Raw genomic sequence first — 14,866 nt, 5'->3', positions numbered from 1 at the left:
AACCTTTGAACAGACCAATTTTATTTCGCCTGCACCGAAGAAAAAAATGTACATGGTGCAGGACAAAGGCCTTTTAAATCTGGCTGCGACTGTAAGATTTCCTTTAAGAGTCCCTGTCTATTACTATTTTAAAAGCTCAGTGTCGTTGGGGTGTTATATTGTCAATCTTTTATTTTATCATTTTCTAACTAAGTGTTTTAAGGTTTGTTGTACACAGACTTTTGAATCTTACCACAAGAATGATTTATGCGATCACAAAAAAAGTCAACACTGCCAGATACTGTAGCTAGTTGCAAAACAGATTATTATGCTCTTATTTGCTGGTGCTTGTTGTGGTTTCCCAAACACAGTGTTTAAAAACCTCCTGTGCATGTGTGTGTGATTGTACTCCTCATGAATGCCATAGACGGCATTGAAAAAATTGTCACATTGTACTTAGAGGAACTGTAGGACTTTTGTTGTCGGCCCAATTGAATCTGGTTCGGAGGATGCAGTACTTGGCCTGGGACGCAGAGCAGTGGGTGGAAAGCTGAGAAGTCAGGAGCTGGCTTAATGTATTAAGGGTGGCCTTTTTGTGTCAGCCCCGAGGCATTTCTGAGGCAGCAAGAGCCTCCCCTGCTTAGAGGCTTTCTGAAGGGTTAAACACTTGGATGGGGTTCAAGCTCCACTGTGCCTAGGGAAAGTGCATGCATGTTTCATGTAATTACTTAATTTTATTAACATATGCAAATTGTTAACTCAAAGGTTTGTTCAACTGGTGGAGATCAGCTGAGCACAAATGGCTCATTGTTTCTGGGACAAATAATGGATTTCGAGTTGGATGGTGGAAACGCATAACCAGCTATCTAATTTAAGTCGTACCATGGCAAAATTTCATTAGTAGCCATGGAGATGGGGTTAATTGTGCTGACTAATGGCCCTGACTACGTTGGCCCCCCAAAACAGAAAAAAACATGCCGATTTACTTAATGCGCCTCACAATAACACTTGTTTAGACATGTTTCCCTTATGTGGGAATTTGCATATGCAAATCCAGGGTCTTCCTGATCCCGTTCGTCATGCCAGGCTGTCGACGAGGAAAGGGAGAGCAAAGGCTGTTGCTGTTTTCACCACAGAATAGACAGCATTATTCAGGCCGACAACATTCTTTCATAATTTGTTTCTGATTAATAGACCAGACTGAGGCCTTTTCTGTTCGGGCTTTTAGCAATGAGAAGGTCAGGTCAGAAAGAGTTTCCACAGCAACTAAAGATCTATTCTTTTCCCTTTGGCTAATTAAATCACATTCTTAAAGCCTTTCCACTTATTTTGAAGGAAGCAGAAGAGGAAAAAAATACTGTCTCAGATAATTTCTAGTTTCCTTCAGCTATAGATGGGGAAAGCCTGGTGCCGTGCTAGTTCTCCTGCAGTAATCCTGTTTTTTGACAGAAATGTAAACTGATATAATTGCTTTTCAGGAAAGGGAATGCAGGGTTCGTACAAGTGTAAAAAGCATCAGAAAAGGATTAGCTTTTTATTTTGCATAATGCACAGCGGCTTTGAATGGGACACTGAATGGTTGACTGAGTGACTTAGATGAAAGCGAGATGGAAACAGTGCCTTCTCTCCCTTTATTTCTAGGCCCTGGTTGTCCCCAAAGATGTTTGACGAGGTCTTGAGACAACAGGCCCGTGCTTCATATTCCTGAAGCCTCCCAAGATGCCTACAGATTTTGTCATCATGTGAAGTAATATGTATGATAATGGCCTCTCTCTCAACTGGTAAATAGCAGCCCCTATGCTTTATTCAGCGGCTTTCAGGCACACTAAGAGAGTATTCTGCAAAGATGAGATTTCTTTTTTTCTTTTGCTTGCTTTTTTCGCAGTGGTCTCAATTTAAACAGTAAAAGGTTTTGATTGTGAATGATAGATATGTGTATACTTCTTTCTAGTTCATGAGAAACATTTCAGTCAAGTGTTTCAAAACTTTTGACCGGTAGTGTATATATATATACCCTTTTGTTGTTTCTAGCAAAACATTCAAATCTTGAACTTTTTTGTGTGTGTGAAAAATGGAAGACTAAATACAGCATTCAAATATTATAGATGAGATGTTTTAGAGGATGGTCTAACTCTTTTTAGTTTTTGTTTTGGAGGGAATGGTTACGTGAGCACTACATGCTTTCAAGATCTCAGTGTTACTGACATCATAACACGAGCTGCCACGATAGTAATTTTCCAGTGTTTTCTTGCATTCTGTAAGGCTTTGATCATCTTTCACTGACCTTTTAGAGACTATAACCCTATATCCTTTCATATGCAAATGTTAAAGGAAAAGGAATTGTAGTTGGGATAAGTGCTCACAGGTTATCATGAACAAAACGATTATTCTTCTTTTCTTTTTGGCCTGTTTTTCTAACAGTTCCAAGGGTGAAAAGGAAGTGTAGCTTTGAGTCAATTGTGAAAGGTGGCGGTGTCACTCTTTTTAACCTCGTCACTAAAGAAAAGGATACACCGTGGATGACGGTTCACGTCTGTGCATTTCAAACAGGGCTCACAGTCAGACATGTCATGCTTTAGCGTCTGATTGGATCAGGCGTGTACTGACAAGCTCAACCAGATTTTGATGTGGGCCCGGTTGCCAAGTGAAACTTGAATGCAGTGGATTGTCCTTTACACCCCCCTGTCCACCCCCACTGTCCCTTCGAGATGTGTTCTCTTCACTCCGCAGCTTGGATGTAGTTAAAACATCTCATCATTTGTAAGGAGGCAAGGAGGCAACTTACACACGATTTCCTCGATGTGTGAGAACACATGACTGATGAGGACACGAACATTTCAAACAATTGTAAGGGTTGTTATGGGAAGGACTTGTTATCGTGAGGAAATGTAATTTTTGTCCTCATTGAGAACTTTCATTTTTGTGCGCAGTTATCTAAATGTTTTTGTTGCTCTTGGTTCTCTGCCATTCAGGATTATATTACTTTTACTGTCAGCTTGTGTCTCATCGGAGAAGGGGATTTTTCCCCTTCTTATTCTCAGGCCTTCTTTGGTTTTGTGACGCCTTCTCTACAGGATATTAAAAAGAGGGAAAAAAGAATATGGAAATCCAACTAAAGCAGCGCTTATGCATCTGTTAGAAAAAAGCAGTGATTTATGGAAATCAACAGGATGGACTGCATGTGTTAAAACATCGGTCTTGTGTTGTGCACAAAATATAAGAGAATCTCTGAGCTTTTTTAAGCAACAATTCAGGTTGGAAAAGACATCTTGTGTATATAAACGTAGCTGTGTTTATTTAATCTGGCAGAATTGTACACCCGCTCCTGGGTTGGCAAGTATGCTGGCCGGGTTGTGACGAAGCAGTCTTTGCGATCCAAGCAAAACTTGTGTTGTGGAGTTTTTGGGTACATGTTTAGTCACCATTGCAGAGGTCCCTGCTTAATGATGTTTTTCAGCTGTGTCTGTTTATTTGCAATGGGTATGTAAAAATAAGTTCATCTTATCTGAAAGGATTTACTGGAGCCGTGAAGAAAAATATTTTCATTTACGGGTACACGTTTGACATTAAGTCTGTCTTACGTTTCAAAGTAGCAAAATATTTTATGCTGGAATCTTCAGGAAGCTGAAATTTTCCTACCATGAGATAATGTAATTTGTGTCTCTATAGATCACAGTATTGCTGTAAAGCAATCGATTGGACGTTAAAGGGTTACCACCTCCTTGACAAAGGATCGTGCCAAGATTTGAAAAGGGATGGTTATGTGAAGTGCCAACTGTGAAGTGATTTGTTTCATGGATGTAACAGTCCAAGTACAGTTATACGTTTTCTCTTCTTAATAGCGAGCAAAGGTCGACCTCAGTGATCACATTCTAAAACCATGTAGATGCACTATTCAGACAGATGTACACTCAGAGAAATCATATGCCAATCATTGCCAATCTAAGGTAATCTAAGCTGGATAACAAGCCCATTAGTCGTAAAGAGAGAGATGAGACCATAATTGAATATGTATGACCACTAGGGCTTTATGTAAACAGATAAATGAGAGCCTGCCCTCATGAATATTCATGCAGCTCATCTGGCCCTGTGATGAGGATATTAACATGGCTGTTCCACCTGTGTGTGTATTATGTGTATGTGAAGTAAAGAGCAGTTTTCCAGACATGACACTGGCCCACTGTTTGTGTTAGTGCAGAGGCTGAGCAAAGCTGCAACAGTCCCCAGAGAAGTATTTGGTTAATACTAGACTTCGCATATCCTGTCTCGCTCTGGTCTGGCATCTGCATTGGAATCATCTTTAATTATTTGCTTTAAAGGGGGTTAGACTTTCCATCAGTGCAGATGAGCGACTGGGACTGAAGGCTGGTTTTGTGTGGGTTCTCAGTGTCCTGGTGTGGGTCATCTGCTCTTTAGTTTTAATGACGAGTAGAAGGAACAAGATTAAATGTGCGACCCGCAGAGCTCGCATCAAAAAAATCGTATCCATAAAATACAAAAAAGACCAAAGTATCACATTTGTCTTGTCCAATTTTTGCTGTATTTTTGGCTTTTGAAGTAACAAAAATGTTCTGCCTCACCTTGTCCTCTTTAGAAATGTATTTTAGTTTTACGGAGACAATAGGCTGCCCAGCTTGCATACCCTTAACAGTTTAAGTTATGGACGATTAAAGAAAGTATTGAAAGTGTAATAAAAAAGATCTATGGAAACGGTTTGAAAAAACCATTATGTAAAATTGGGGTCCTTTGGGGTTTTTCATATAAAATCAAATCAGAGACCTTTGCAAAGACCAAGTGATGCATGCAAACGATGGAATGGAGAGCTGTTAAATCTGATGAAGAATGGGGGGAGACAGGCTTAAAGATTATTTGAAAAAGCAAAGATTATTTTCCATTAATGCCATAGTCTGTGAGGTTTGTTGAAACAAATGTATATGTGCCATTTCATGTGCTTGCATCTGGACTTTGTATTTCAAAACACTCCCTTACCACAGCTTTATGCTTATTACTGCATGGCATTTGATAGCAAAACAAATAATTCTTTCCCCTGACTGTTACTATTCAGAGCTGTTGGTATAATGTGTTTTATTTGCTTTAATTAGTTGGCAGTTATGCTGATCTAGAGCTTGTTTTCTCTTTTATGTTGTCATTGACCTTAAAATACCCCCAGTGTCTTGTTGAGGACTTAGTGATCTGAAAAGCATAACGTGTGTGTGGCCTCACTTATGCAGCGCTCTGATAATGTTGCAGCCGGGCCAAACTGACCCATATAGGCTTTCAAATGGCAAAAGTGGCAATAATCACAGACTCTTTTAATATTTCTCTTCATTAGCGCTGCTTACATATACTTTTCGGTCTCTTGCCCTTTTCATCTAAGAAATAAAAAATGTTTGGCTCTCTTATACCATGCAATTAAATTAATGATTTTTTAATGAGTTAAAAAAAGGATTAATCATTTTAGTATGTGTGTCATTTTGTCTGTTGATTGCAGGGAGCGCTCCCAGACTGCCAGATTCGTTGAAATTAACTTTGAAAATTGAATCGGTAGTTTGCGTGACATTCTGTTTATTTGATAAAGGAATATTGCAGCCCTAATTTCGACTCATTCTAATTACATCTGACAGTTGTTTGTTTGGAATGAAATCCAATTAAAGTGTACACTTTTCAAGCGGAATACTCTGGTTCCTTTCTTAAAGAAATAATGACCCCATGATGGCACTGAAAACAAATGTTTTTTTGTGGTCATAGAGGGGTAAACTCGCAACAGCTGTCAGAACAGAGTTTGTTTAAAACGTTTGTTTAAATGCACGCAGGGATACCTGGCCTGTGATTATGTTTATAATACTAGATAATTACAGGACCGAGAAGCTGGATGTATCGTCTTTACTGAGCAGCTTGAACTTTAAACTTTTATTGTTACTCAGGGAAAATGACAGCACATAAAGGTCAAAATCTGTGAATGAAAAATGGGCTCTAGTTGGAAATGGCGACTGTTTACCACTCCTGGCCTACACGTTCGAGTGTCAAAACATTCATCAGCTTAAAGTTAGTTAAGAGGGGAAGACCATTGAAATATAACACCTGTCCAACAGGCTTAATGGGGTATATTTTTAGACACATGTGTTTAATTTCTGCTTGTTTTTTCAGAGGTGTAATATGTCTGGCCAGTGTTTTTGTGTTTATGTGTGTATTTACTACTCTCACAATAGGGTATCTATAATGGTACCTACTTATGTCTAGACTATAGAGGCTATGTTCTTACAGGCCTTAATTACAAACATAGCAAATAAATAAAGCATTTGATTGGTTCATTTGAAGCACTAATAAGTTAGTACCACTTTTTCAGACAACATCTCAAGGATTGTCTTGTATGGTTTTTAATTTCACTTTATATATTCCCTTTATTTCTTTTTTTATTTTGGATTGTATTGGAAGTGAGCAGTGCCAAACAGATGTGCGTAAAACTGCAATTTATGTAACTGTTAAGCACTTTCATATTGAATGTATTGTACTCCACAAGAACATGTTTGACCAGTAGATTAATATTTATTTAGCACAGGGAAATCAAGGGATTAGTTAGTCATCATTTTAACTCTAATCCTGCTCTGCAAAAACTAGAGAAATAGGGTGATTACTGAACACTGACTGGCAAAGCTACAATTAGATTCTCTGCTTTCTTGTTGAGAATAAAAAAAAAAAAAAACAGAGACACACACAAAGAAAAAGCTCAAACTTTTTCCCCTCCTGCGAAAAAAAGCAGAAAGCAAACATATTCGCGCTTGTGCGGACAGCAGAAAGATCACGAGATGAATTTATGTCAAGCCAGTGAATCAGAGAAAACGACTTTTTATTTTAGTCAGTGCCTCTTTTGAGAAATGTGCGTATAGCCTTTGTGTCTACAGATTTCAGAGTCTCTGAGTGTGTTTACTCATTTTTTTTTCTGTCAGCATCTGTGCATGTTTTCATTTGTTTGTGTGTCATTTGTATACTGTGTGAGTGTGGAAACAATACATCTGCTTTATTAATTAAGCCATAAGACTTGCCAGGGGAATTGGCAAAGTTAGGGTTAGTATATACAGTTTGCAAGTATAATGAACTTATTTGCATCTGGGTTATTTCTCTTTGCAAAATACAAACAACAATGATGGCTGATGTGTCTCAGGTGGGAAGGCATGCATTGTTTTAATTACACCCCTCTCTGTGACACTCTCTAACCCGATCTGAGTTAAAATGCAGTTAACTGGTGAAGTTAACTTTGCAAAGCTGTCCACTGAGTGCAGATCGGCAGCAAAGGAGAGGTGGAGTTAAAGGGATGATCTGCCATCACGTGGACATGGGCACCAGAGAGAAAAGATGCGAAACCAGATGTGGGGTGAAAAAAAGGCTAAAGAGGAAGACTAGTGGGGAACCTGCCAGCATACGTTCCCCTCCCCCCACCCCTTCTCTTTTTCACAGTTGAAAAAGAATGTTAATGATTTTTTTGGCCCCCCTGTCCCACCCCCCCTGCACTCCTCCAGAGACACAGCCTCATTGTTTGTTGCGAGGACCTTTTCTTTCAAACTTAATTACCTTCTCCCCTTTTTGGTGACTTGGACTGAAAGTTTGCACTGTGTCAGGAGAGGTCGTCACACATTCTTTTTACGGTACTTTTCATTAATCCTGGGTGTGCAGGCATTTCTCTCTGTGCTGGGAAGGTAGGGGAGGGCAATGGAAGAGCCTCCGCACGATCCGCAGGAAGCTTAAAGCTGGTTAATGCAGTATAATAGTCTGGACATAGACTGGCCTTTGTTTGTGCGGTTCATTTCGAATCAGGCGTAATTAACTCCAGAGGGTTTCCAGATTGCCAGCAAAGAGAAACTGCAGCCTTCTCTGCTTTGAATTGAAGAAAGACATTAGCTATGTAGATTATGTTTCTTTTTGATACTGGCCGTTCTGTTAAAAGTTTTCAAATGGGAGAGGGAGTTGTATAAACCCAAGCAAGACCAAGGCATAGCATACTCTTTTTTTTTTTCTTCTTCTTCTTCTTCTTCTTCTTCTTCTTCTTCTTCTTCCCATTTAAAGGGTCTTAAGCAAAATCAAAGTAACTTCTCTCCAGGACTTTTTAGTTTAAATTTCAAATCTATCTATGATACTTTTTTGGCTCTTGAACTTCTTTTTTCTCAAACCTTTAAAGATTCGTGAGTTTCACAGTTAAAAGAATTCTCTTCTCAAAATTAAGAATTTTTGTACTTTGAATTGTGTGATTCCAGGTAATTTGTCCAACAAGATTCCACAGCTAAATAGATGTTGTTTTGCTGATGTGGATTTGCCACACCCGGCAGTAATGATATGGTGTGTATTGAAAATGAGGCCTTTAAATGTGGTTATGGCACAGGGGAGAACTCCTCTCCTGCCTCTACTGTTACACCTCTGGGCATTGACAGGGTTGGGAAAAGCCTTTGTGAAAAAAGGGTCATGCAAAACTACTTTTATTCTACTCTCTTTCTCCCTCTTCCCGCTTTTTGGACTTAAACAAGAAAGAATTAGGCCTCCCGATGTCCTCGGAGGCCAGAGAAGCTCTTGATGTTTGTATAATACCACTTTGATGGATTTTTCATCAGTACTTTCTACATGGCAACAAATAAACAAGTATAATTAGACTTGTGAAGGCCCATTCATGGCTTTGTTAGGATTAGATATATGTGCAGTTTGCATGCTGTGACTCTCCTTTGTCTTTCCCTAACTCACTATGACATTTTGATCGAGGATTTTTTTTGTTGAGAAAAGCCCTGGCAGAGACTGGGGTGACCTTTCCTAAATCAAATTTAATTCAGAGATGTTGTACTTATTTTTCCTTTTATTTGTCCTGTCGTAGTCCAGTTGCACTACAATAAACTACACACATTTGCTTGCTAAGGTTTAACATTTGTCTACATCCCCCCCCCCCCCCCAAAAAAAAAAGAAAAAAGAAAGAAAGCCTTAAATAGGAAAACTGTTTAGGGTAGAAAGGGTGAGTGAAATTCTTTTTCTTAGGGGGGGTGTGGGTTGGATCTGGGGGGAGTCTCCTGGCTCTTTTTCCCAAGAACTCTACACTCTGGCAAACATAGCATTCCTACTCTATTATTCTTGTCTCTTGATCAGATCACATTCTTTTTAATCACTTCACAGGCAGAGTCTTTGCAGAGCACCAAGAGAAATGCAGAGACAGTCTTAATTAAAAAACAGAGGTAGAAACACTGTTTGCCATCTTTTTTTTCGAATGGCAACGGGAGCCATTTCCATGCAATGAGATCTGTCCTCGTTTTGAGAGAGCGCTCTACCGGTTACAAGAAAAATATCTTAGTATTTGTTTTCTTTTTTCTGTAGTTTTTGTCTAGTAGACTGAATAGAAGGGAGAAAGTAAGACAAGAGAGAAAAGCTGTTTCACAGTTGAGTTACAACATGTTGGAGGAATCATAGAATAGTTTATAGATTTGGTGCACATTGCTCAAAAAGGTGTTAACAGGGGAAAAAAGCAGACAAAAGAACATTGAGCCCCTTTTTAAGGAAATGTATGTACTTTAGACTAGCTTCTTTCTTCTAGGGTGGATAGAGAGTATGTTAACTATTGAGATTGTCTTTTCTGTTACTGCTTTGAAGAGATGCCTGCTTGTAATTCTTTAAAAAGATGGCCAATGATGTAAAACAGTCATTCTTATGGGTTCGTCAGACATCTTGAGTGCTTGAAGATGTCTTGATAAACACAGTGACTTGCTGTAGTAAACAGTGATTTTTCAAGAAGAAATTGTTGGTCACATTTAAGTTGCCAGGCTTCACCGCTGATTGTCAATGAAATGTCGTCTGATGTGGAATATCAATATGAAAGCTGGAGGTGCTCTCAGTATCCCTGTATACTTGCCTCGTATCAAAACAAGCGTAGCTCTGAGCTGTTTAGCTCTTTTGTGGCTTGCTTTATAATTCATAACCATGTAATGATTCACGTGCATAGCCAAAAATTTTAAGACATATGCATATCCAGAGGAGGCATCTCACAGCACTTCAACTGTCAAGGAATACATAATTAATTTCAAACTGTGCTTTTTATGTCTGGGCCCACATTACACTCTAAGGCACAAAATATTTGCATAAATTAAATTTTAAAGGACGTTTCTGCCATGTAAAAATATGAAGAAAAAAAATAAATAAATAAGTAAGCTGGCAGAATAATTACATCTTCCATAATGTATTTGATACGTTTTAAAGGCTGAATCCTGACAGAAACAAATTACAGACAGCCGCTGACAAGGTAGACACATGAGGGGTAGTGTGTGTGTGTTTGTGAAGGTTGCTAGTTTTATGATGTGCGGTGGATTTTGTGTTAAATTCGCTGGAATGTTGTGTGCGGCTCACACACTCACCCAGCTCCAACAGGCCCTAAAGGCACAGCTGCTGGCTTTGTGATGTGCCTTGTGATCTTACACCAGGAGATGCAGAAATTATCACTGGAGAACATTGTAATCTAGCCCTCACTTCACTGCCAAACGTGTGTTTTTGGAGATGCAGATTCCTCTCGCCTTGCATAAATGACCCCCCTGTCCCACTTCTCCACTTCACACACACACCTTTTTCTTTTTAGTGTTTTCAGTGTTTGTGTTAAGCTAATGGTAATAGGTGGTCATTTTGCACTAATTACCAAGCAAATTTGCTCTCGGAGCATTTAGGATTTCAGGTCTTTATTTTCACAGCAGTCCATTGTGCAAATAACCCACAACTGTTCATCACAAAATTGTATTTTCTGTTTATTAATTAGGTAGTGTATCCTGTATTTTGTAGTAGATGTGATTATTCTTATTCTATATATCTCTGTTTTCCCTAGCAGGCTTGCTGCCAATATTACACTTGATTTGAGTATAGGAAAAAACAGAATTTATATCATTCACTTGTCTAATAACCAAAAGATCTCCTCTGCAAATGTATTTAGCCAGCAGTTGTTTTAAATTAATCCCCAAATCGCTTTGTATTGCAGCAAAAGGTATCTCATGAATTTTTTTTTTTTTTTTTTTTTTTTTTTTGCACATAGCTAGGTGGAGAATGCATGGCTTTAATTGGTGTTTAACTTTGAATCATCTTTCACCCTCATTCACATTTGGAAGAAAATGTGCTTTTCAAATTGCATCTTGTTCAATAACCTATTATCAGATTTCCTTTATTCTTGAGAATAATTAGAAAGTAAAGCATGGCGCAGGAGACAGGGCAACAGTTTTTAAATTCTGAACCCGTCTTGAGTGTATCTCATTTAAATTGAAAGCACAGCAGTTGTGAACCCGTCATTATTGGCCTTTACCACAAATCTGGTACCTACCTGTTTTGCACACACTGCTATCACCCTGTAATGCTGGAAATTTGGAGCATCTGGGTTTCTAGCTAGTTTCTTAACAGGCCTCACTCGCCGACACTATACATGGTAGATGGATTCCACTCTGTTTTAATATCCAGGCCTATGTGTCGAGTCCCAGTCTTGGAATCTGCATTACCAGTTGGGGAAATAAATTGTCTCTGGTCCCATAATGGCAGAGAAGAAATATGATTGAAGGGTTTACATAAGCAAGGTGTGCATATGATTTGTGAAAGGCAGAAGAGACCCTGATTGAGACAGGAATGGTTGGGAGATGGGAAGCCATCCAGGAAAGATAACATTGCAGTGGTATTTCAAATGGTTTGATTTATGTGCTAGGATTTTTTTGTGAATTGCCAATGATAAAAAGATGAAAAACAAAGAGAGAGAGAGAGAGAGAGAGAGAGAGAGAGAGAGAAAAGAAAGACATTGCAAGATGGCTTTCGTGGGATGACTGGACTGGGTGTGCTAAATATTTATTTGAGTTTGGGGTGATTGTCAGAGAGGCCAAAGTGTGGGTTAGAATTTGGATGGCTACTTAATCAGGGTTTGTTAGATACCTGCTGGGGAATCTTTAAGAGGGAATATTTAGAGTATGCTGATTTACTGAGTAACAGAGGAACCAAAGAGATACTGCCTCTTTCTGCCAAAGTGATCATGATTTGAAATTGGTAGGCTGTCTCACTTGTCTTTACTTATTGTAATTATGTTGCAGTAATAAAGAGGCTCACAGACACTTTTGTGTGGATTGATTTTGACTGCATTGGCTGTTCTAGTTGTTAAAAGCTTATATTAAAAGTGTCTATTATTTTAGTGTATTTCCTAAATTTGTTTTCTAAGAAACATGTATTTAAATGTTTTTTTATTATTTTTTTTTATTTATGCAGGTCCCTAACAGGCTGGATGAAATGAGATCCCCATGTAGCGATTACCATGGAAACTCGTGACTCCCCTTCTCTCTCAAGGCAGGAAAATGGGCAGCAGATTTCAAAGCTACGTCAGACGACACATCTTGATAATGAGGTGCCAGAGAAAGTCCCTGGGATGGAGCCTGACAAGGAAAACAGCCCTACGGACGACAACCTGAGGACGGAGGAGAGCCGGAGAGAGATTGTATTGGGACTGAGCACAGAGAATGCAGTAGGTGCTGCCACTAAAGAAATTCCCTGCAACGAATGTGCCACTTCATTCTCGAGTTTACAAAAATACATGGAACACCACTGCCCAAACGCTCGCCTTCCTCTTCTGAAGGATGAAAATGAGAGTGAGGTCAGTGACCTCGAGGACAGCGATGTCGAGAACCTGACAGGAGACATAGTTTACCAGCCCGATGGCTCAGCTTTTATTCTTGAGGACTCCAAAGAAGGTGGCCAGAACGCCCAGTCGGGGGTCAAAAGCCTCTTTTCCCCAGCACTGTTTTCAAACTACCAAATTGATGCTGGGGAAAAGACTGAGCAGTCTGCCACAGCCCCCATGTCCTTTTATCCACAAGTGGTCAATACCTTTCACATTGCTTCATCCCTCGGGAAACCATTTATCGCCAATCAGTCTTTCCCAAATACCTCAGCATTAGCAGGAGATGGTCCTGTGTTGCACAGTTTCCGTGTCTACGATCTCCGACACAAGAGTGAAAAAGACTATCTTACCATTGATGGCTCAGCCAAAAACTCCTGTGTGTCCAAAGATGTTCCAAACAATGTGGACTTGTCTAAATTTGATGGGTGCATTAGTGATGGGAAAAGAAAACCTATTCTGATGTGTTTCTTGTGCAAATTGTCTTTTGGTTATAGTAGGTCATTTGTAACCCATGCTGTGCATGATCATCGGATGACCCTCAATGAGCAGGAGCAGAAGCTCCTTAGTAATAAATATGTCTCTGCCATCATACAGGGCATTGGTAAAGACAAAGAACCTCTTATAAGCTTTCTGGAACCAAAAAAAAACAATTCTGTGTTACCCCACTTTTCTACTGCAAACTTCATGGGCCCTGATCCAGGCATTTGCAGCCTGTGGAATACCTTTCACATGGACAATGGTGATTCCCTGCAGGCTGGTTTTGCCTTCCTGAAAGGAAGTGCCAGTTTGGCATCTTCTGCAGACCAGTCACCCAGGAGTGCCCAGATGCCAAAGGCTGAACTGAACCTTGGGGACGTGGTCACCTCGGCACTTAAGTCCCCCGTTAGCTCCGCGTCTCTCCAGCACTCTTCGCCCGGGGCTGGGTGCAGGGATCAGGAGAGCAACTGTGAACGGCAGAAGGACATTAGCACTTTGCATGCGAATGGCGAGCTCCCCATCAAAAGTGAGCCCAGAGATGTCACTGATGCTGAGGAGGATGATGACATGTATTCAAATGAGCTTGATGATGATGGTGTTGGTGAACTAGGGGATAATACCAGTAGCAAAGATTTCTCTCTCTTAAACCAAAGCATTTCTCCTTTATCGTCCAATGTGCTAAAATTTACTGAAAGGGGCACTACTTCCTCTGTGACTGTCGCCAATGACCTAGAGAAGACAAAGCAAGCTGCTGCCATTTTGGACTACAGCAATGATTCTACTAGTGGAGCCAGCAAAGATGGCTGTGACTCCAATGGCGGCAGAGATGGCACACCACCATCTCTTCCTCTTGACCTAATGCGACGGGACGATGAGAGCCCAGGCCCACTGCACCAGCATGCTGCCACGCCCAGCACCCCTGGCACCCCCGGCCCAGGAGAGGGCTCTCCTGGAAGCGGGATCGAATGCCCCAAATGTGACACTGTCTTAGGTTCCTCTCGTTCACTCGGTGGTCATATGACCATGATGCACTCACGGAACTCCTGCAAGACGCTAAAATGCCCTAAATGCAATTGGCACTACAAGTACCAGCAGACCCTGGATGCCCACATGAAGGAGAAGCACCCAGAGTCTGGAGGCTCTTGTGTTTATTGTCGCACGGGTCAGCCTCACCCTCGACTAGCTCGAGGCGAGAGCTACACCTGTGGCTACAAACCTTTCCGCTGTGAGGTGTGCAACTACTCTACAACTACCAAAGGCAACCTTAGCATACACATGCAGTCAGACAAGCACCTCAACAATGTGCAGACACTGCAGAATGGAGGAACGGAAGCCATCTACAACCACACCGCTCCTGTCTCGAACACCAGCCTGAGTGGATGTGGCACGCCCTCGCCATCCAAACCAAAACAGAAGCCCACGTGGCGATGCGAGGTCTGCGACTATGAGACCAACGTAGCACGCAACTTGCGCATTCACATGACAAGCGAGAAACACATGCACAACATGATGCTTCTACAGCAGAACATGAAGCAGATCCAGCACAACCTACATCTGGGCTTGGCACCAGCTGAGGCAGAGCTCTACCAGTACTACCTGGCCCAGAACATCGGCCTCAGTGGGATGAAACTAGAGAACCCTTCAGACCCACAGATGATGATCAGCCCATTCCAGCTTGACCCTAGCACTGCCGCAGCTCTGGCTCCTGGTCATGGTGAGTAGTTTTCTCTTGGACATGCTTGTCACTCACTTTCTTTTGTT

At 40.7% G+C, this 14,866-nt stretch overlaps 1 protein-coding gene across 1 annotated transcript in view; it reads left to right on the top strand.

The window, feature by feature from the left end:
• LOC127434608 (zinc finger homeobox protein 4-like) overlaps window positions 1-14,866 on the top strand; it is a 76,046-nt gene that overhangs the window by 2,566 nt on the left and 58,614 nt on the right. The window contains exon 2 of the mRNA XM_051687449.1: window positions 12,220-14,819. Within this exon, the coding sequence (XP_051543409.1) occupies window positions 12,266-14,819 (2,554 nt within the window). The 5' untranslated portion in view covers window positions 12,220-12,265. The remainder of the gene's footprint in view (window positions 1-12,219; window positions 14,820-14,866) is intronic.

The sequence above is a fragment of the Myxocyprinus asiaticus genome, chromosome 44, assembly GCF_019703515.2.
Source record: "Myxocyprinus asiaticus isolate MX2 ecotype Aquarium Trade chromosome 44, UBuf_Myxa_2, whole genome shotgun sequence".
Classification (NCBI taxonomy): Eukaryota; Metazoa; Chordata; class Actinopteri; order Cypriniformes; family Catostomidae; genus Myxocyprinus; species Myxocyprinus asiaticus.
This window is presented reverse-complemented; position numbering and strand designations above follow the sequence as displayed.